A 22,983-nucleotide genomic window follows, 5' to 3' on the forward strand; every position below is an offset into this window, starting at 1 on the left:
CCGATTTAGCAAGGTAATGAAATTACACCAGCAATTATTTGTGGACCCAGTGTGCTCTCCTAGCTGCCTGCAGCTTCCTTTTCCACATCCTTTCTGCACACCCAAAGGGAGGTTGGAACAGGTTCTGAGCCTTTGGTTGATGGGCTGTCAAAATTCACATTCAGAGATTGCAGCTTGTAGCAAGCACGTTTATAGTCATATGAGAAGTGTGTGATTTTATGGGAGGTCTCCTTCTTCGGAGTTGTATCTGTCTTCAAAAATACAGGTACATAGCCCAAAAGGTGAGAATGAAACAACTCTGCTGTTTTCTTCTCAGTAACCTGGGTTCACCTGTGTGAGAGGAGCTTAACCCTTTTATATGAGTGTTAAGAATATTGTATTGTAATGGCATAAAGAGACAGGAAACTACACTTCTAAAGAGTAACTCGAACCTTTTCATGCCTCGGGCTCTCTTTTCAGTGATTTGTACACTTCAACTTGGAAGAAAAAGATATATATTATCCATTGATTGCCTGTCTCTTTTGGAGCTACCCTACTTTTGTACTAAATGAACATGAAGCTCTGCAAAGAAGGTGCTAAACACGCCAAGCTGCTGTTTGCATGTTAAATACTGTCCGTGGGCTACGTGGTTTTCGCCTTCTTGCACAGAAGGAAAAAAAGTAAGATCTTTGGGTCTGTGAGGTTTCCAGTTTCTGAAGAACGTGTTACTTCCCCTTTAAACTCGGAGCCGGTCGTGTGTGTGTATGTGTGTGAGTGTGAGTGTGTGTCTCCTCCTCTTTGAGTGACACAGCACTTAGATATGCCTATCAGTAACTTAAACCCCACAAACTCCACCTTCTAAGTGAGGAAGCTGTGGGTTGATGGAAATGTAGTGAGCAGATTGAGACAGACAGTGAATCATTAGCAAACTGCAACGCCAGGATGAACTTGTCTGGAACCTAAAAGGAGAAAACAGCCGGAGAGTCCTTCGCGGTGCTGGTTTTTGCTCAATACAGCCAAAGTGGATCTAAAAGCCGGTTGATCCCCAGTCCAAGATGCTGCTGGTTTCCCAGCGGGTAGAAGCACCACGTATGGAGCCTCATATTCCAGTAAGTAGCGTTTGCGATTGATACGGGATGGAAAAGTAGGCGTTGATTTAAAAGGACTGAAGCACCCTCGGAAGAGTCGCTCTCTCGGGCGCTCTCCGCCGGGCGGGTAAAGTTTGGAGAAGCGGTTCGGGGCATCGCCCGCGGTGGTGAGGGGCTGCACAGGGCTTGGGGGGAAACGCGGCCAGCAGCTTGGCGTGAGGATCCCGCCTCCTTTCTGGGGAGGGCTGGGAGCAGCCCAGGAGGGGGACGGGGTTCGCGGGGTGATGTGCGGTGTGGGCTGCGGGGGGGAGAACCCCGGAGGCGGCGGGGACGCTCCGGGGGTCTGTGTCATTGCTCGTGTGGCGACGTGCGGGGCGGATGCTGCCGGTCTCGGCCGGTGGGACCGGGGCTCTGCCGGCCCATGGGTCCGTATGTGCGCGTTGTCGGGCGGGTAGGCTGGCTCAACCCGGCGCGGGGGTCCTTTAAACTCCCATCAAACAGGGAGGGAAGGACAAACCCAGCATCACAAGGGGACTCCGCCGGGAAGGTGTCACACGCAGAGGGGCTGGTGTTGGTCCGTATCGTGATGGTTTATTTAGTAACTCCCGGTATTTGCGCTGGCAGCGGCGTGCCGGGTTATTCGGGGAGTGTGAAGCGCGCGTTATAGATGCAGAATTTTGAACAAAAGGCTCCGCCGAGCCCCGGAGGAGCCTTGGGCTGTTCCTGAAGGGAGAGCGGAGCCCGGCGTGAGCCTCCCCAGTGCCGGGGTCGAGCGCGGCTTCAGAGCGAGGGGACGGAGTGAACGCGATGCGTTTTGCCGCTCTCCCCGCGACCGCGCGTGTGTGTGAAATAAAACGCGTGCTGACTCACGGTTTAAACTGTTTTGGTTTCTCATCCTGTGATTAAGATCGGGGGTTAGAGCGATTGTCGGGTAAACAAGGCGCTCGCTGACTCGGTCCTGCGTATTCTTCCAGAGCCCCGGTCAAGAGGCGAGACCTACGCCGCCGCCTTCCCCGGCCTGTTGCTCGGCCAAGGGGCACCGCGGCTTTTGTTCGGGTTCGGCTGGCAGGGGGTTGTCACCAAGGTGACTCGAAGGGATCCCGGGGAGAACGGCCGCTTCTTGGAAGAAACCGAGCTTTGGTTTCCTTTCACACCGCCCCCCCCCCCCCACCGTCGGAACAATAAATTAAAAGGCCGCTTTGTTTTCCGCGGTGCCCCCGGCGGGGGCAGGCGGCGGGGCCGGGAGGCGCCGCGGAGCCGCGACCGGGCGGTCCCCGGTGCCGTGCGCGGACGCGTGGTCACCTCGTCCCGTCGGAAGCAGATGAGCTATCGGGGACCGGCCGCTTGCAAGGAGCCTCTCGGCACGGGAGCCTGCCACGGTGCCCGCCGGAGCGTATTCACCGTGTGAGCAGAGTGGCGGCGGCGGAGGCGCCTGTCGCGCCCGGGGCCGCCCCGCAGCGGCGGGGGCTGCGGCCGCGCTCCACCCGCTACCGGCGGCAGGAGCAGGGGCGGGACACGCCAGCACCTAAAAAAACAGCGACATGGTTCTGGCACTGACCGTTTTCAGTTCCTGCTCCTTGCCATATGTTTGGAAGGAGGGGGGGAGGCACTTTGGGAAGGATGCTCCGAGCTGCAGGGAGGCGGTGGGCTGGGGGAGCGAGATACACGGAAATTCCATGTTAGGAAAGCATTAGCAAGGGGTGACTTCTAATGTTTTCCTGCCACTGACGTTGACAGTGACACACATGTGTGGGTTGAAATTGGAACGTCACTGAGTTTTTAAACTCAACCAGGAAATAGGCTGTTGCTCAGGGATAAAAAGCAAATAGTGTGTATTGTGAGGCAGGTAACGAGCAGTTAGCAGCTTCTCTTGAGTGAGTGAAAAGCTGTTTAATGTTTAGAATTGAACAGCTCAAATTTAATAGAGTTTTTTACTTTCAAAGGGTTTTAGTATTTTTTTTAACTTGAAGTTTTCAATCTCTTGATTTTAATCCTTTTAACTAATTGTTCGGAATCAGAAAAGCAAATATTGACAGGGCTTCACTTTTAGTCCCTTGTAACTAAGTAGTTTGAACCTGCAAAGTCTCTTGGATTTGTTTTAAATCTAAGGTTTGGGGGGGTTGTTTTAAAGTTAAATGGTTGGGGGGGGAGGAATAGAAATTGCAAGAGACATTTATTAAGCTCTTTTTCGTGGTTTCCTATTACACTTACACAGGTACAGGTGTTTTATAAATCCCGTGTTTGGTTTGGTTTGGGGTTGTGTTTTTGTTTGTTTGTTGGGTTTTTTGTTTTGTTTTTTACTGAGCTTGTTACAATGTGGCAGCATTCAGAGATCTAAAATGGGATTAGGGAGCTGTTTTAGGTACTTTCTGAACCTACAGGAAGATTTGGCAGGAATTCATGATTCAAGGTGTCAGGCTGACTTAAATGGTCCCTAACCTGCCTGAAGGCAAGTGTAGGACACGGATCGACCTAGGAACTGGCTTCATGAGAGGAAAAAGTTAGGAAGGCAGAAGGTAACACAAGGGCAACAGTAAGTAAAATCCCTGAGTCGTCGTGTAGGTTAAGTAGAGTGCAGCTCACTGGTTCCCAGTCATTTAATCAATAAATGTTCTATGTTACTTGCTGTTCTGATGAGACTCGCCTTAAAATAACTTTTATGAGTACATAGCCATGGGAAAGTGAAGTAAATCTTGCAGAAGCTGTGACAAAGGGCCTTATCCAAACTGGGGAATGGGGTAGTAGCAGGTTGTCTGAGCTCCTTAAATAGGGAAAAAGACAGGATCCTGGATTTTCATTGTTCCCTTGTGCTGGCTGCTTCCAAGCGTCAGCAGTTTTCAGCATTCAGGTGAAGGTGACTGTAAGTTCCAGTTTCTGAGCGATAGGTGTGGTCTCCAAATAAAGATAGATAAATCAGTTTAAATGATGCTGGCACCTCTCCAAGGAGCCCTCTTTGTATCTGATACATTTGCCACTCACTTCTTTAAGGAACAAGTAATGTTGCACACTGCTGTTTTTCCTCTATGGGAAGAGCAGGAGGATAACTCCTCTGAAGCCTTTTTATTCTACCTGCTGTTCCAGTTTGACTTGCTATGTTAAAAAAGAAGTATTTTGAACTGAAGGAAGCAGAAGACACACCAAGGCTTTCCGCTGGACTGTTTTATATCAATATTGATTTTTTAAGGGGGGTTGTGTTATAAAAGGGGAGCTTTTATCCCCTTGAGCTCTTTGGCAATTATCTTCTTGCCATAAATGTTGATACGAACATAATGGATGTAACTAAAAAATCTCCTTATCCCAGCAGAAAAAGCTGACTGTTTGTTGGAGCAGAGAGAATGCTGAGAGTGTGAATAGACAAACCCATATGTCGCTGGTGAGAGAGATAAATGATGGACGAACAGGAGTTGGTTACTATGGATCAGCACAATAAACCAATTCCCGTCATACACCTCTCTTAATAATATACCAGTTTCAATGGCATTGACGGGTAACCTAGGTAGCACCAGTCAACTGTAAGTTTTTCAACTGTTCTTTTATACATCTCAAAGAGCAGTTGGGACTGTTCTAATTTTTTCAGATGTTGAGTGCTAAAATTATGCAAAACTTCCTTTCTTGCCAGGGATTCTGAAGGGGAACTTTAAAGCATTGGTGTAAGATGCCAAATGTGCACAGTACTGTTGTGTACTTGCAGTCAGTTTTGGTTTGTGCACCTGTGTAAAAGGGGCATGCTCAAAAAGGCAACTGCTTATCAAATACATGAAGAAACTGTTTAGGCATTTAGTAATACCCTCATTAGAGGTGTTTCAGATTGGACCGGATACTGGAAGATTCTGGAGTATTGTTTTGAAGTGAAAATAGCTAAAGAACAATGCTGGTTTATTAAAGAAAGAACAACCAAACAACAAAACCCAAACCCCGACCCTGTAGAATAGGCAGTGATCAGTATCACAGTTTTAACTTGCTGTAACCCATTTCAGATCTGCCAGCTGCTGAAGGAAACTTTGCAAAACAGTCTGTGCTTGCATTGAGGTCTCCTTCCTGTGTTCTTTATTATTACTGCTAGTGCTTCACACAGAAAACTGGAGTCTTTGTCAGTTAAAGGTTTCACTTTATGTTCTTGTCTTTTGGTGTATATTTTTCACTGTAGTTGCTGTGGACCAGCCTGTTTGCTCTCTTCAGAATGAAAGTATATCTCAGGGTGACAGCATAAGCGGGGCTCATGGCTCTGGGGATACAACTCCATCTTTTTCGAAGTCACCAGTTGCGCTACCAGACCGTGATGCAGTCAGAGAGGGATAGCTAGCAAATGCAAATGAGCTATGAAGAGTCTTTATTCCTCTTGGGAAGCCTCCTCACTGATAATGATTTCCCAGTTTTAAATGGAATAAAATGTATTACTAAGTCATTGCTTGCCTTCAAGGGGAAAATACTTATTTTGTGCAGCATTTACTTGGAAAGTTGCAGGAGCTGTTTTCAGAGCTGTTGACTTTGGTGTGCATCTTGGGTGAACTGAATGGTGTTTGTTAGGCTGGGTCGTAGGAGAGGATACCAGCCTTTCTCCTACCAAGACCCAGCAGTCCTTTTTTGTTGTGCCCAAAGGGTAGAGCAAGGAAAAGAGTTGTGGCTTTCCTTCCTGTTGCAGGCCAGCCAGTGACACAGGCTATGCCCAGGGAGCCTGTGCCCAGTGGCTGTTTGTGTGGGGCCAGTGAAGTGCCAGTGGGGCCCTGGTATGGGAAGGAGCAGGGGGATGCAGGATTTGGAATGGCCCTACACAGCTCATCGCTACAATGAGCCATTGATCTGTGCTTACCTGATTAAAGGGCTCCAGCTTACAGGAGGCTTCGGTGGCCCCAGGCTTCCAGAGGTGCTGTGGACTGACCGCAGCTGCTTTGGGAATGGGCTGGGCTGAGGAGGGGAAACCAGAATTCATTGTTGTTCCCTGTCCAAAGTGAGGTGTCACATTATGACTTGTTGAAATCTGCTCTGCTTTTCATTGCAGGGGACTTGGCAGTTTTATTGATAAAGAAGTGTTACATAAGTGCCCTATCAAACATGTCCTAATTTGTTAATAATTGAGGATCTGGGTGGTATAGAAATACCAGTGATGTTAATGCACTCCCACACTGATCTGCAATCTCTGCAAGCCCCCTGCTTTACTATAATTGTAATACAGGCTTTTCCTTTTTTTTTTCCCATTTACATTTACCTGGTGTTAAAACCACTGGTGCTGGTTGTGCTTTCCCATTCAGGCAGGGACAGCTGGGGGCTCAGAGTGTCCCAGACACGATATAGATTTCCTCTGCAGGTGAGGGTGTTAACTATGTTATTGTTTCACTCCAGGCAATCTATTGAGTGGCATCAGGGATAGCCCGGGGGGAAGCCAGTTTTTTGCACCCTCCACCTTTGGAGGTAAGGTGTAAGTCAAGTGGGATGGATGTGGTTGCGAGTCTGCGGATTCTGTGCCATGATTTGTCAGTGTGGGGAACTCGGGGCTCTTTTTGCACAGCACAGAGCAGGCACCCTCCCGCTGCTCCCCTCCTGATAACAGGCTGTACATGCACAGGTTTAAAAACCAGTTACTTCTGTCAGGCCACAGCTAGAGAGATCAGAAAAAACACTGCTGTTGACACGCACAAAAAAGAATTACTTAATGGGGTATCATCAGCATGATTTGCTGCCTCTTCTGTCTTGTGTCGGTTTTCCTTTGCATTTCAGTGGAAATTTCTTTTTTCCTAGGATTAAGTGCCTCAGAACTCCAAGCAAGTTCAGGAGTTACACCTACCCAAGACATAGCTAGTTATTGTTTTCAGAATAGCACACCACATTTACTCTGTTGTGGGCAATGAAATCCATTACCTGCATTAAAATCAGAAGCAGCAAAGTAACTTTCTAGCTATGTTGTGAAATATAATGCCATTGTTCACTTTTATTAATGTCTCGAGGTTGATTATATGGCGGTTAGAAGCCTGTTCTGCTGTGCAAAAGACTGTCCTTAATTTCAAGTGGCTGGTCCTGATCAGGCAGTTAGAGCGGCTGGAGCAACAATTGCTGGGAGCTGTAAATCACATTTGTCACAAGATCTGCCTAGTAGTAGTGGCTGCTCAAAGACTTACTCCAACTTCTCAGCATTTCCCTTTGGTTGGATTGCACTGGAGAGAGACTTGCCAATCTCGCCTGTTCTTTGTGCCTAATTCTGAAAGGCTGGCATGCTCCATGCTATGTTTTCTGAAGAGGGCCCAGCTTTACTAAGCTGCCTGTCTGTCAGGGATTAATTTAACCTCTAATTACTACATTTTCTTCACAGTTTGCTGCACATGAGTGTGTTATAACAAAAGCACAAAGAAGTATGTCATTTTATTTAACCACTACTCTGAAATTAATTTAGGGGGTATAGAGTCAGATCTGACACACTTGGTGTTAAAATAATTGTGCTGACATTAGAATTAAAGTACATAATCTCGTTTCTAATGATACAACAGTACTAGTGTAAATAGCGTTGTTAACTCGTTAGTCATAGCCACAGTATTAGAAATGATATCTAGTTACAGAGAAATGCTCAAATAAGCGTGGCAGCAAAAGTTTACCCAAAATAATTCTTGGTTTCCCCAAAATAATGCCTAGTTTCTGCTTGATTCCCCTCCACCACTTGGGTTTAGGATTACATGGCTAAGAGTAGTTTGTTGGTTTTCTAAAAAGGTCTTCCAAGCTGTAATAAACAAACATTTACAGTGGCTTGGGTTTCTTCCAGCCCAGATAATGATTTTTTATTTTATTTTCTTTTTTTTTTTTTTCCCCCAACATGCAGCATCTTGGAAGCAGTACAAAAGACCATATGTCCTCTTCTGCCTGCTCGCACTGACATCGACAATGCCACAGTTCGTGTTGCATTGAGAGCAGTGTGTAGTCTCGAAGGAAGACTGTTCCTGTTATGAAACAGGATGACTTTCTTCTTTCCCAGTTGTGCTCTGTAATATTTACAACAAATGTTTTTTTTCCCCTTTGGGAAGGTTTGGATTGGGAAATACAGCCTATCTCCTGTTTAGGTAGATATAGCTAAAAGAACTGTTGTTGCGGAAGGAATTTGCAGTCACTGTCTCTTCATTCTGCCCCATGTCCATCACCTCTGAGCAAGCTTATTGGAAGGACTTGTAGGAGAAGGAGAAATGTAATTTCTCACATAGGGCTGGATCTGCAAAATTGTTGGTTATGTTCTGACAATTTATTTCTAATGGAAACAGAAGATTGGTTGTGTATTTTTGTGTCATGCATTCAAGCATGGGCCCAACTCAGTAATTCTCCTTCAGTAAAAACTGTAACTGCATCTAATGGGAAGCTTCCCCCGAAGATTCTCCAAGGTCAGATAGGACACAGTTACAAAGTCAAATCCTTCAATCCCTTTCTCAAAAAGAGAATTAATGTGTCATCGCTTGTGACAATGATGACACAGGATTGCCAAAAAGACTAATGGAAGGAGATTGATTCTCTTTACGGTAGAAGATCAGGTTATTTCTCTGAATTCTTCCTTCAGTTCTCTCAATTCCCAAATTGTAACCAGTTACTGTAATTATTTAATTACTTCCGATCTACAAGTAAATTGAACATAAATTAAGATCAGCTGATGTAAGGGACAGGATAGCTCAGTGAGCTGACAGTAAGGTATAGAGATGCTTTTGCTGATGGGTTGTTACATGGGATGGCTGTTAAATAGTATGTGGATTGAGTGGGAAGTCTCTGCTCTAATCTCTGTGAGTTATGTGAGTTTTCATATAACGATTTGGACATTTCCTAAGGTAGAAGCCAGGCCTGAATAATGCCTACTCTAATTTCAAAACTGTCAAGATATTTTTCCAGAGGGTTTGAATATCTGTAGCCCCACAGACCTCCAGAGGTGAAAGCAATTTTTGCAGTAAATAGTGAAACAGGAATAATGGGGGTTTACCTTAATCTTCACACTAAGCATCCTTAAACAGCTAAATATTTTGTAAATCTTAAGCGCTTGTTGCTAGCTGAGCTCTTTAGGGACTTTCCATGTAGCTGGAAATTACATTCAAAATAAAGTCAGGTACATCTTACTCTAAGACACCCTCAGTGTGAATGATGGTTTTACTTCTTTGCTTTGGCTGTAATGCCAACCTGGGTGGATTTCTTTTTGTTTTTCCTTTCCCGACATCACATCAGTTATCTTCCTTTTTGCTGAAACTTCAGAATTTGATATAGGGGGAAAGAAAATATTTAAAGACAAAAATAGCATCTATTCCCAGGTCTGTATTTTAACCTTTCATTTTCCGTCACAGGTCTTCATAGGTTAAGTTTTGGGCAAATGTAAATGAATATTTTTACAAATACATTTGTCATACACAGTTCCACTCACATATGAGAAGCTTTTCCCCATACATTAGTATGTAACATTTAGTATGTAAACATTTTCATTAGTTTAAGTCTGTTGACATTCATTTCATGTGGTTATCAGAAATGACACCAAATATCATTTCATTTTGCTTTGACTAGTTACTTTAAATCTTACTAGGATTTTAACAATTCCAGATTTGTATATGAACGTAATTTCTGAATTCATCTGATATTTCAGTAACCCAGGAGATGAGGCTGACAGTCAGGTACTTTTAAGGACTTCACTTCTCCTGTTCCTTTAGCTTACTTATTTTCTTAATTAACTGCATTGATTTAAATACAGTCACACAGACTGAGAAGCACCCAAGTATATACAGTCTTGCAGTCAAAAATACAGGCAAAAGGTTTTGATCTCTGACTGCCAAATGGTGACTCATTAAAAAGGAATTTTTGTTTCTCCCTTTTCAAAGGGTTACTAACTACCAAGCCGTAAATACCTAGTTTTGATGCTACTGCATTGAAATGCCTGACATTGTTGGTATAATAAGTCCGAACTTTGCAAGATTATTTGATCACAGGCTCCATGAAGTTTTGTCTTGTTGTTTTTCTTGATTAAATAAACATGTTGGGGGATTTTCTTCAAGCTTTACCCTGCCAGTTTGAGCACGGTCTGAAGTGAAAGATGTTTGGATTTTAACAGCAGAGGACCCCTTTTACACTTTAAGCAGTGGGTCATTCAAATTATTTTTAAGCACACAGGACCATGCAAGCTCTAATTTCTTTCTAATTTTGCATCGGATTAACATTAGACAAAGACATTGGAATTTGTCTAAATAAAAAAATGTCTTCCACACGAAGGGTTGTGTGCTAAGCATTTTGTAGTACTGCACTGCATAAAGCTGAAAATAAATTGTACTGAAGAGGCACAGTCAAAACCCACTCAAAGGCATGCCCGTTTCTCAATTTCCATATTAATCTTGACTCTCTGAGCCATCTCCTTTGTCTTTATGTTCTTACCTATCCTGTAGGTTTGATGAAAGGGCACAAAGGCATATTTGAATCCTCCATCTCATCCCCTCTTCTTATTTATGGATTGGTTGGTTTGAACTTTACATAGCGCTGGAAGGATGTTTTCTTGGTTGCAGCAACACTTATGTTTGACTTGAAGCAGAAGGAGAGTACATTCAGGCTTTTCAGTCTTTATGAGAAGTGAATCTTGGTCCCTGATCCCAGAAGGGAGATCAGCCTTAATTTCAAGTGAAAGTCCTGCATCTTCAAATAACTTCCCATGTCAGTTCAAGTTCAATATTCTTGAATTCCAGAGATAGAGATGAGTCAAATCTGAAGATTACTGCAAGTGTGAAGGATGCAAAAGAAAATGTAGATGTTTCTTCTGATGCCACTCTCCCCTCCCCTTCAGGGCTCCTACAGCCTGTCAGTTGTAACTGAGTGATTTGATTACTTCGTAGTGTTAAGCTAAAAGAATAAATCTAAGTGCCTTGGGAATGGGGAACCAATCCAGCAATCAAAGCCAAACAAGTTAATAAATGTGAAGCATTTCTGCACGGTGCTGCAGCAGAAATGCTACTTCCAGAAAAGCTTGGGGGCAGGCATGACTATTGGACCAGTCAATTAATGTAAGTATGTTCACTGTACACACTGCCATTAATTGGATGCTGGGGGATGTGCTCTGTGTTTCAAAGGAGAAATGCGTGTCTTCTGTTGGTTACAAATTATGAAGATCTCAGGTGTTGCACAGTCTGAACTGTTTATTGCTCACCCGCTTGCCTAGAAAAAGCTTGAGTTAGGCAGTCTTAATTGCCCTTTCTTTAAAATACTTCTGGCTGTACACATCATCTACAAATTCTGGTTTTCCCCTTGTCAGCTCTTCTCTCCCTCTGTCCCAGTCCCCAAAATGTAGCCAGAAATAGAGCATTTGAGTGACTGTCCACAGAGGCAATTATAAATCCAAATTATCCACTCAGACTGGTTTCTGATGCCCACGTGCCAGGCTCTGTACAGTCTGGAGTAATCTGTAAGGATAGCATGAATAGAAATATTGTGAGGTACAGCAACAATGCTGTTGTGTAAGAAAACCTCTACTCCTCACCTGTGTGGACGTTGGCACTTGCAGATAAGGCACAGGTTACATACTGGGAGTCTTATGCCAGCCTGTGGCCTTAATTTTATCACACCTAAGAATGGCAGTAATGGTGAACTAACGAGTAAATGACTGATTCTGTCTGCCCATGAGTCCTCCCTTTGAAGCATCTCTGTTGGTAATTACACTTCTATTATTTCAGGATTTAAAGTGGTCACCCATATTGCAGCCTTCAGCTAGTCCAGCAAATGTCCCTTTGTTGGCGTTCACACCCAGAACAGAAACAGGTATAGGTCTTTGTATGAGGACAGCAGAAAACGCCATTTGGGTACTTGGCCATCTGCTACCCAAAACATGGTGAGGCCAACTGTTAAACTTCGCATAGAGCTTAGGGCTTGATTAACTTAAATTACCCTCCTGTTGTACATGTTTGCAATGCCGAGGGAATTAGGTGGCATATATTTTCAAGAAATACATGCTCATTATTAAGACAGGTTAAGCAATAGCATCCACTGGTCATTTCCTTTTGGAGCAGAGCTGTGTGTCTGCACTGTAATTTGTTTATGCATCCTGCTGGATCCCAGCAAGCAGGTGGACCAGCACTGCAGGTGCTCCCGGCCCAGCTACATGGGCTGGGGCTGCCCCAGCCACTGATGGACAGCCAGAGACCTTGGGGAGTAGAGGTGAAGAGGTCCAAAGTACGAGGAGGCAATGGTAGGGGAGAGCAAGCAGGGACGGGCTGAGACTGAAGGGAGAGCTGAAGAAGCTGGGCAGGTATTTGGGGGTGGATGGATGCACAGCAGGTCCAGGCCCACGTTGGTAAAGCTGGGATCTCTCATGTGTCTGGTCCACAGGTCCAGCTTCTCCTATTGTTTCCACTCAGTGTTTCTTGTGTGAAGACTCCTGTGCTCCTTCAACACTGACTTGCAGACACTGCTTTTCTTTATCTCCATTGTCTTCTTCAACTTTGTAACTCCTGTTTTTTTATCTTCTACTCTTGCTTTTATGTGGTGTTGTGATGGCTCTGCTGGAGAAATTGGATTTCCTTAGCAGTGAAGAGAAGCTCCTGGGAGGTAATCCTGTGTCACCTCTTCAGAGGCAGGCAGAGCTGTGGCAGAGAGCAGGCTCGGTGCTGGGGCTGCACACCTTGGCTTGCCTTGTGATCATGTATTGGTTTGGTTTATTTTGTTGGAAGGACTTTGTCTGGGTGAGTACAGTGCTGGAGCAGCCCTGCTACTGAGCAGCTGACCGAAGCTGTCCAGTGTGCAGCTGTGGTCCGTGCTGGCTGACTTTGAGCTGGTGCTTACACAGGACAGGAGTCATGGTATGTCTGTGCTGCTGTCCTTGTGTAAATTCACTGGTTCAGGCAGAAACGTTCAAGACCACTTTCACCTGGCTAACCTGCTGCTTGCATGAGCAAAGTTTGAGCTGCAGAAGTTGCTTAATACATTGAGTAAATAATCTGGCACTCAACCCACATGGTGCCCAGAGTAGTGTCGCCAGCCTTCCTCGTGCCAGCCTCACGGGCACGTCTGTGTGAGATCAGTGAAACTCGCTGTGCCTGGGAAGCTGGTTCAGAAGATCAGCTGAGCTGCTAATGAACCATATTCCCAAATCTCCTTCAACAGGAATTTGGGATGTTAAGGTGGCCTTGGATTCTGTCAGCCTAAGATGGTAATGTTCTCTTTTACAGCTGGCTCTGAAGCATTATAGCTTCTCTGAAGTGAGGAGATGTAGTTCAATGTTTATAAAGGCAGGCAGGAAAGTAAAAGGTTCTTTGGCTCTCTCTGAAAGCTTTTTCAAATGTAGAGAGAATGAGTCACTCGACATTTCTTTATTGAATAGGAGCTGATTTACAAGTGTGTATGCTCCAAGATGAATGTCAGTGGAAGAACTTCTATAGTTTCCTCCATGACCATGTTGTAAATGGGCTTCAGCCTGTTTAATGTAATTCATTCCGTGGCACTTCGCTGTCTTTCGAAATGGAAGCATCATCCTTCTTATGATCTTATGAAGGCTAACAGGCCGATTATCATGAGAATTCTTGATTAGCTTTAATACAGCTCTACTACTCCAGGAAAGCATATTTCCTGAATTGCACAAAGGAAGACTTTTCAAGCACGCCTCCAAATCACTATACTGGAGATCCTGTTGGTAGGTGTGGTGTCTATGATTAATATTTACTCAATGCCTTTCATCTTCTAAGTGCTTTACACAGAACAAGCATTCCATCTTCACAAAAGATGTATGAGTTAGGTGAAGTAAGTTTTACTGTCTTTCTTTTAGTAATAAAGGCAGAAAAACTGACGCAAAGAGATTAAAGTAGTTTGCAAAGAAGGCCAGCGCTGAAACTGTGTAATTTCTGGTTTCTATTTCTGTGTCCAGACTAATGTTTCTTCCTTGTGAGTTGAAGCAGCAGGACAAACTTTTCAGTAAGAGCATCATAAGAACTTGGTGAGGCAACTTAGCAGATATTGCAGCTGCACCTGTAAGATGCACTCTGCCCTGTAGAGTGATTCGAAGTTCTCCTCCCTTGGCACTGCAGTCTCTCAGCCCCCCTTATTGGAGGCATCACCAGGGATTGCTGAGTTGCAATACATGGACCTTTTCTTAGACTAGTATGACTCAGTTTAGTCACTGGTCTGGCTGGACTGGTCTCTTGGAGACATAAGTATGTGTTGAGATTTCTGGAGTAAAGAGTTTCTGCTGGATTGATTCTGTTGAGTGGCATTTGTGATTTTAATACAACTCACTGACTTCTTGGAGATGTTCCTTTGGAGATGCACCAGAAAGTGCTTAAATTATATTATTGAATTTTAAGCATGCAAGTGGGCTTGTTAATATGGAAAAATTATTTGTTCACCTTTGGCTTGGATAGGGCTACTTGTAGAGTGTATGCTCAAGTGCATTGCTGAATCAAGGCCCTGACTAACAGCAAAGGCTGTGTCACCCTGAGCTGTATACTGGCAGAGAAGTTGTTGGGAGCTCAGAGGTAGTTTTTGGTTTAAAGAACTTCCTATCAAGATGAGCCAGTGGGCAAAGCTTAACATCTGAGAAAATTCTTATCTGAGAAGCATCTGACCTTTTGAAAGAGAAACCTCCTTTGTAGATGCGTACGAGTTGTGTGCACTCTATCAGGTTGTACAGTGGGGTGTCTGGAATGGAAATCCTCACCTGGGGAGGTTGTGCTGGCCAAGCCAGGAGCTCCCTTCCCTCTCTGTGGGGAAGAGCAGTTGCGTTGTAGTTCCTCCAGTCCCACCTTAATGAAGGAAGAGAAGATGCCCTTGCCTGAAACTGGAATCTGCTCAGAGATGGTGGCTGTAGCAGCCGCTTCATTTACTCTAGATTTGACTATAAATTCAGACTCCTGTTTCATGTGGAGTAACAATTTTCACACTGCAGTGAAGAATCACTTGGCAAGAGAAGGGAGACAGGAGAGCAGAGCAGTGCAGCCCTGCTCTCCTTGTAAGGCCATGGTTCAAAATGTTCAATTAGTTGTTTCGAAACGGTGGCTCTTCTCCTTTGAGGAAGGAATGATGTATCAGCAAAAGATGACTAAATTGATGTAGTAAATCAATTCTATGGTAATCCGTTTATTTAAACTTTGGTACTTAATTTTATAAGCTCTTCTCAAGCGTTTCTCTGCTCCCGTTCATTAGCCAGTATTCTTTTACACTATTGCTGGAGGTTTGTGCTGCAGATAGCAAAATGGTCAGGACATGCCACTTGAAACTGCCTCTAAATGTAATTCTAGCAGGTCTGCAATGATAGTGCTAAAAGAAGAGCTATTTAGTGGCATTATTAATGGGCAAAGAGTTCAGGCAGGATTATGAAAAAGTAAATTTTTATTAAGAGTGGAGGAGCTAGAAGAATGGACTGATTGCCCTGAGTCCTCTGGGCCCTCAAGCAATCAATTTTCCTTTCTAGTATTCAGTTACTTGCTAATTGTATTGATTTTTATCAAATATGTGTACAAATCAATTTTATATTTTAGTGCTGTTAAAAGCTTCTTTACTTCCTTGCAGGCAGTGCTGCTCTGATCATTCTCATTGTCTTCCTTTATTTTAATGCTTTTATCTTAATGCATATTTTCATTAGAACACGCATATTTTCCTTTAAGATGTTTGGCTGGGTAGGGATTTTACCTGGATGCTCAGGGTTGGAGCAAACAAGCATCATGGGGATGGACCTCTGTGAACCCAGTGGAACTGTCTGCTGGAGTAAAAATTGCAGGAAAGGGATGTGTTGTGTTGTAGAATGGGTGGGTGCAAGCGGGCATATAGTGTGACCCCTGAGGAGCAGGAAGCACTGCCAGCACAGGAGGTGAATTGTGTTGCAGAAAGGTTGTAACTAGAAACAAAGAAGGGAATAAATGCTGAACATGGTGCACTCTGAATGAATAAACATGAAAATGAAGCTGGGGTTACAAAAATGAAATTCCCGTTTTATCAGTCTGGCCTCCATCCTTTCTGAAACCGAGTCACTCGGGCACAGTAAAGTGGAAGCTGGAGACATCTCTAAGCAAAGTGAACGTATCGAGCTCTGAACAAAATAAAACAACGTTCTCCAGTTGTGTTTGTTTATGCCTGTAGCGATTTAAATTGTTCCTGTCAAATGTACCTATTTTCCGAGCTTGCACACGCTCGCACTCTCTAACATAAGCTGTGCAGTTTAGAGTTGAGGAGAAGCTCTCTGGCTGTGTGTAAGTCTGAGAAACTGGCTGTCATAATTGAAATGTTTGGGGCATGTCCAGCGCTGCTGGAGATGGTGGTGGGGACTTTGAACTTCTAATGGTGCAAGCAATAGGCATGAAAACAAGGAGAGTTAGAGCTCTGCTTTTCCTCTTGCTTATGACTTAATATTACACTGCAGAGTTTATGATGCTGTGTTTTCTGCTCTTATTGCTAAGGTACTTCAAGAAAAAAAATACTCTTACCCTTTTCTTCTGGCGGGAACTGTTGCATTAGCAACTGCCCAGGTTCTTACGCATATCCAGTAAAATACACTTAACATTAAATAATCTAGAAACATAAAGCATTTTATATTAAACTCTGATCGCTTTGGTATTTTTAGTTTTGCTCTACTCCCTGGTTCCCCTGATGTTTCTTCATTGCACCATGATTCCAGCTGGGAAAGCCAGCAGAAACCACAGGTCATTCAGCCCACCTTGTCTGCCAGTGGCTGCTCCCAAAGGCTGTGGTATGAGAAGACATAGCCAAGCCCTCCTGCCAGTTCAGATGGCATGTAGGAACCTGGGCTGGGCTTCCCTGGGAGGCCCAGACAAGAGCTCAGTAAGAAGCAGGTGTTGTCTGGGCCCCCATAACATGATTGTGCCATGCTCCCTTGCTGCCATGATGGCTTTTATTGCTATGGTGCGCTTGATGTTTCCAGACCCAGTGTTGGCACCACAACCGTAATCATCAGTATAATGTTTTAGAAGCTGGTTAAGAGAAACCAGTCTTATTCTCCTTTGATGTCTGTGAGCAGTGAGATTCCTCGCTGCATTCCCAGCTGGAGCAAGGGGCTGTATTCTGCCCGTGTGACAGGCAGCTGGCGGGCACTGTGCCCCAAGGGCCAAGGCTCCACAGGAGCAGAGCCTCTGACAGTGCTGCCTCTGGCTCAGCATCAGCTCGCAAACTGTGAGTGTGGTTTTGTCATTAGGTTTATACAGCACCTCTTGTATGAGGAATCACAAACTGGATAAGCTGTATGAGGGGTCATTATAACACAGAGAAGATAAATGTACTGGTTCTGCTGGAGGCTGTCCTCAGGCTGTTTGTTATGTGTCTCTAACACTGTCACTACATCACACACTTCCTCGATCTCCGTATTACCCTACAAGCCTGTCTAATGGGATCCTCTGTTGCTGATTCCAGCTTACCCTGACCTACTTTTTTCTTGTGTCCTAGCAAGCTGTCAGGAGCTATCAGAGCACTGGGAGCTGAAATAAACACTCACTGAGGGGAAAAGCAAGGCTGTCTCTGGTGAATTTAATTAGCTTTGTTTAACTGGCTTGTTTGCTTTGTAAATCACATCATTTTTAGTCAAATTTAAGGGATAAAAAAAAATCTGTAATTAAAATCAAATGATGCACAACATTATTAAAAGTCAAGGGGTTTAGAAGTTCTGCACAAAAAGTAATTTGGTTTGTAACACGTTTGCAGCCTGCTGAATATTTGGGGGGAAAGAAGGATGAATTTGAGATGCTTTTTGGTTTGGGGGCCTTTCTTCAGACAGGAGGGAGATTGTTATTGAGTTGATATCTTTACCTTTCCTTGAATTTGAGGGGGAAAAAATTGCTTTTTTTTTTTTTAAAAAAAAATCAAGACTTGAGTGTTTCCATCAGTATTGCAAGCTTGCTGGATAACATTTTTGAATGCAACAAAAGATTCTTACTGTTTCTTTCTGCCCTGTGGCCTAAGCATCAGTATATTATCCATAGTTTGAACCCCTGCTGTTGTGTGAGGCCATGGTTGAAATCATGGCTTCCCTCTGCACTTTTGTTGCATTTTAGCGCATTAGAACAGAAGCCATTGTAATTTTGGCTCTGCCAGACAAATGAATCACTGACTCAGCCAGTCATCACTGGGTTGAATTTGAAAGTGCTTATAGTGTTTTTATCAGACAGTACATTATGTCTTTCAGGTGCTTTACCGTATTTCAGTGTGGCACATATTTCTTTTAACAATTGATGTTCTTGCTCTTGTAAGCGTTGGGTCTAATCCGTTTGCTGTTGAAAATGATAAAAGCCCTATGAATTCCTAATATGTCTTATCAAAATCTGGCTAAAACATAAATGCCTGACCCCAGCTTCTGATTCTTCTTCAGCAGAAATATGTTTCTTCCTTGCACCATGCATGCATATTGATAAAGCCGCCTGAGTACATGGCTTATAGAAACACACCCGTCCTTATGCTGAGCTGCAGCACAAACAGAAAAGGATTAAAGGACCACTGAGAAGAAATAGGTATGGATGAACTTGCAGTGTGCAAAGAGGGAAAATACAGGATAAAATGACTACCTGAGAGTACAAGGGGAATTCAAAGTCTGTTTCACAAAGCTGCAGTTATTTCTTCCAGTCCTTTGAAAAGGGTGTAAGATTGGCCAACCTGTAGTACTGCACTGAGAATTACTCATGGTAATAATTTAATTGAGAAATCTAATGAGCAGCCTGATTGCTCAATGTCTTCTGAGTAACTCCTAACTTACTGATCACTGCAAGGTTTCAAAGAAGGAATAGAGAAATATCTTTTCCTCAGTAGGTGTTTTGGAGGTCATTTGGCCCCCGTGGACCGTGTGAGGCAGGAAGCATTCTGCTCTGCTGGGGGAACGGAAATCTTACCAAAAGAAACACACTCGTATAGCAGGGGAGTAGGGTGAACCATCCCTAAGCTGTTGAAGTCAAGTGTAAGTGACAGCAGTGGAGAATGAGGCAAGGAAAGCTGGGACATTCCAGTTGAAGAATCACTACTCTTCAATGACTCCACTGAGTGGAGACCAGAAAATTTGAAGTATTATAACTTCAGAGACTTGGCTCACATTCTCCTGTTTTACCAGATCCTGTCTCTCCTTTGTGGATTGAGGTCTTTTTGGCATCTGTAGCTGAGATGCATAGAGTGGGAGGAATACAAGTACTCCTGGGTCACTGCTCCAGGGGAAGCGGCTAAGGTGCATATTGTGGAGCTTTTATCATAGGCATGGAAGCAGACGTTTTATAATCAGATCATGTGTGAACAGCAAGAAAAATTTTATGGTCTTAATACCCTAGCAGAAGATGAGTGGTGGAGTAGTGAGATAACGAGGGAGCAGCTAATGCTCATTTGGATCCATTAGCTGCTGTATGCAGCTTCCTTCAGCTGAGAACTGGGTGTGAGGGCAAGGAGACTTGGGCCCTGTGGGAAAGTGGAAATTTAGTGTGTTTAGCAACAAACACATGATGAATAGATGTGTGCGTGTCATAGTGCCATAGTACCTCCATTCATCTCCCCAGCTGCCAGGGGAGCAGGGAGCGGGAGGGCGGCTCATGCTCGGAGGGCACATTTGCTCTTGGTGCAAATCAGGAGCCAAGAAAGGACCTACCCCAGCACCTCCCTCTGCACTTAGACGAGTGCCTGGTGTGTTTTGGGCACCCCTTTAATCTGAGCAATAAGCACTTCATTGCTAGCGCCTCATATCTGGCAGAGGTTGTTCTGTTAAATGATGCTTTGCTTAGAGGACACTGAAAGGGGCAAATGTTCAGTAAGACTTGAGGCGTTTAACTTCAGTCAGCCTCCTCCTACCCACTATTGACATACCAAGGGACCCAATGAGGCATGTTTAATGACACACGCACTGAGTTCACAATTAGTCTGCAGACAGTGATTTTTTGATTTTTTTATTTTGTTTTAGTTTCTTCTGACACAGCAAGGAAAGATTTGATCCTGCAAAAGGTCTCAATAGCTGTCACTTGAGCAGGGCTGGGTTTGGGTTTTTTTTCCGTTTTAAATGCAAGTGGAATGTTTTTATCTTCTAGGTCAAATGATTTAATCTGATGCTCTAATGTTACATGGTTTAGCAATCTTGCTTCCCTTCAGCTTGTAATGAGTGACAAAGGTATGGCTTGATAAATGGGTTAACGGTATTCACAAGGCAGGTAATAGAAATCCATACTAATAGGTGGAAATTGGCTCTTGATGCCAGGCAGGAGAGTCTAATGAAAGTATTATTGTTTTAGCTTCCAGCTCCTTTGGAAGCTGAAAGCTAAATGCCTGTATTACATTCTTATTACCTATTTATCACACCATATAGCTGAGTGAATGTTTATTAAATTGCATTCATGTTTAATGCTTGTTTGTATACTTTTCCCTGACTGTGTTCTCCAAGGAAATTTTCTGGAATCATTTCAGAAATGCACAACTATTTTGCCATTCTCTTTTTATAAAGTAAAACCATTGTTGCCAACTGTCAATATACAATTGCTTTGGAAATTAAATTGTTTCCTGCTAAGCTGTAAGAACCAGCTAAACCTGCTCTATTTAATTTAGGAAATAAATATTTAAAAATCTGAAAAACACACAGTGTTCTTGGGTAGTGTTGATTCTATTCTAGTGTTTGAAAATACCCAAGATCCCAAGAGTTGGGCTTACCTAGTTTCAGCTTTAATTTAGCATTAAATTGCTTCATCAGGGATTTTATATATGACCTGCTGTATGTTTGTGATTCTTTTGAGACTCTTTAAAATAGTACCGAATACCATCAAAGACAATAAATTAGGAGCCTGTTTATTAATACACCTACTTACAACGCTTCCTCAGTTTTGCATCCTTATTTTCTTCTTAAGCAGCACTTTCAATTCATTCCATCCAGATGAAAAGAAAAAACAAACAAACAAAAAAATTAAAAACAAACAGAAAAACTCAAAGCCCCAGCACAGCTCAAGTATTTCTGCATAGCTTTGACCTGGAGAGTGCTTGGGATTTCAAGGGCTTTCTGCACATCATTGGAGGAAAGGGAAAAAAAAAAAAAAGGGAAGGTAGGCTTGCATTTGCATTTTCTTCTACCTGTGTTAGTCACAGCTTGTCCCCCTCATCAGAGCACTGTGACCATGCAGCATGGTGGGGTGATGTGGCTTCAGTCACAGTGTGAGTCAGGAGAGGACCATGGCTGGTAGGCAAGGACTCCTGGTTGCATCTCTGTCTCGTCTGGAAGAGTCACACCACTTCCTTTCCTGACCCAGCATCCTGCCTTGATGCCTGTGTCCTGCACTTCCAAACCAGACAAGAGGGATGCCAGGCTTTTCTGGAGCTGTATTTACTGGTCCTGGGCTCCAGACACCCATGGCTGGAAATCTGCGCCAGTTCAGTTAAGCAATCCCAAACAAGAGGTTTGATTTTCACTCTCACACTGAGAAAGAGTTGTGGTCACCAGCTCAATGGCCAAGTGGAGACCAGTGATGAGTGACGTTCCTCAGGGGTTGGTGCTGGGACTGGTGCTGTTCAGCATCTGTCGTCAACATGAACAAAGGGATTGAGTCCACCCTCAGTGAGCTTGCTGATGACACCAAGCTGTGGTGGAGTCAACAATGTTGGAGGGAAGGGATGGGAGCTGGAGGGACCTTGACAGGCTGGAGAGGCGCCCCATGCATACCCCATGAAGTTCAGCAAAGCTAAGTGCAAGGTACTGCACCTGAGTTGGGGCAACCCCAAGCACCACCACAGGCTAGGCAGCAAATGGATTAAGAGCAGGCCTGAGGAGAAGAACCTGGGGATGTTGGTCAATGAGAAGCTCACCGTGAGCCAGCAGTGTGTCCTTGCAGCCCAGAAAGCCTGGGATTGTGACCAGCCGGGCCAGAGAGGGGATTCATCCCCTCTATTCCACTCTTGTGAGACCCCACCTGGAGTACTGGACTCAAATGAGAAAGGGGTTTTTAATCAAAGGCTTTGATAGCTCTTGTCTGCTTGAAGTTTAAGTTCAGTGAAATAGTGTATTGATCCATCAGTTCAATTGGTTAAATACTGATATTTGAACCATGCTTACTTAGTCATATTAAGAATAAACAAATAAATCAGAGCTGCTACGTGCATTTCAGCTCTACTGTGCAGATAATGCTAACACTCTCACGTCTGCAATGAGTAGGTTAATCACTTGATCACTTTTCCTAAAATTTTGCTGCCACTGCCTTTAAAGAGCTGATCTTTGTAATTAGTGGGCCCTAAAAAGGCACAATGAACAGACTTTCAAGTTCCAAAGGCTGAAAAAAATCCATATAAAAGAATGCCATGTTATGCTGACATACCTCATTTACGTTATTAAGGCAACAGAACAATTCAAAACACGGTTGTAATCATCCTACCAATATTTTAATGGTAGGAAGAGAAACAATAAATCAGTCTCCCAGAGTATGTGGAGTATATGAAAAGGTAGTGCTGTGAACAATTGTTAGCAGGCTTACTGGGTATTGAAATTTCAGCTGCCTTGCATCAGCAAATATTATTAACATTAAATAAGAGCCACCAGAAGTGTTCCTTAGCTTTTATATATGTAAAAAGTCTATACTCTAAGAGAAGTTAATACGTATGTGTGTGTATATAGAGAGAGAGAAACTCCATCTTTGTTAAGCATTTTCATTGTCATGGGAATAAGCTCTTTAAGCTGTTATTCTTTCAGGTTTAATAATCTTAAGTTCCTTTTCAGTACTTGCACCTATGCTTTACCTTTGCATTCACTCAATTTGATAAAGGCCCCATGGAGTAATTAGTTTCATTTCTGCTTGTGGCTGGTCTCTAATAGTTTTCATTCTTTTGGCTTCTCATATCTTGGTCAGTGCTTTGGTATGTTTGCTGTAAGCACTGCAGGGAATGATTGTTCTCTTTTCTGTACCCCAGTAAAACACACTGCAGCTCTTTACTGGTTCCCCATCTGTAACACCTTAAAAATACACATCTGTTTCAGTCAAAAATTCATACAGTGCTTTTTTTAATCTTACTG

The 22,983-nt window shown here is 43.7% G+C and overlaps 1 protein-coding gene and 1 long non-coding RNA gene across 2 annotated transcripts in view; one reads left to right on the forward strand and one right to left on the reverse strand.

Moving 5' to 3' along the window:
• Positions 1–678: 678 nt before the first annotated feature.
• MAMLD1 (mastermind like domain containing 1) overlaps positions 679–22,983 on the forward strand; it is an 80,840-nt gene continuing 58,535 nt past the window's right edge. The window contains exon 1 of the mRNA XM_057425132.1: positions 679–1,088. Coding sequence (XP_057281115.1) covers positions 1,035–1,088 — 54 coding nt within the window. The 5' untranslated portion in view covers positions 679–1,034. The remainder of the gene's footprint in view (positions 1,089–22,983) is intronic.
• LOC130607745 (uncharacterized) lies at positions 1,934–2,445 on the reverse strand. The gene is made up of 2 exons (XR_008974323.1): positions 2,370–2,445; positions 1,934–2,186 (listed from the first exon to the last, which is right to left on the reverse strand). It is a non-coding gene; the product is annotated as an uncharacterized LOC130607745 (long non-coding RNA).

The sequence above is a fragment of the Pezoporus wallicus genome, unplaced genomic scaffold (genome assembly GCF_028554395.1).
Source record: "Pezoporus wallicus isolate ANWC-B61680 ecotype Strahan unplaced genomic scaffold, APGP_CSIRO_Pwel_v1 scaffold_6445, whole genome shotgun sequence".
Taxonomy (NCBI): domain Eukaryota; kingdom Metazoa; phylum Chordata; class Aves; order Psittaciformes; family Psittacidae; genus Pezoporus; species Pezoporus wallicus.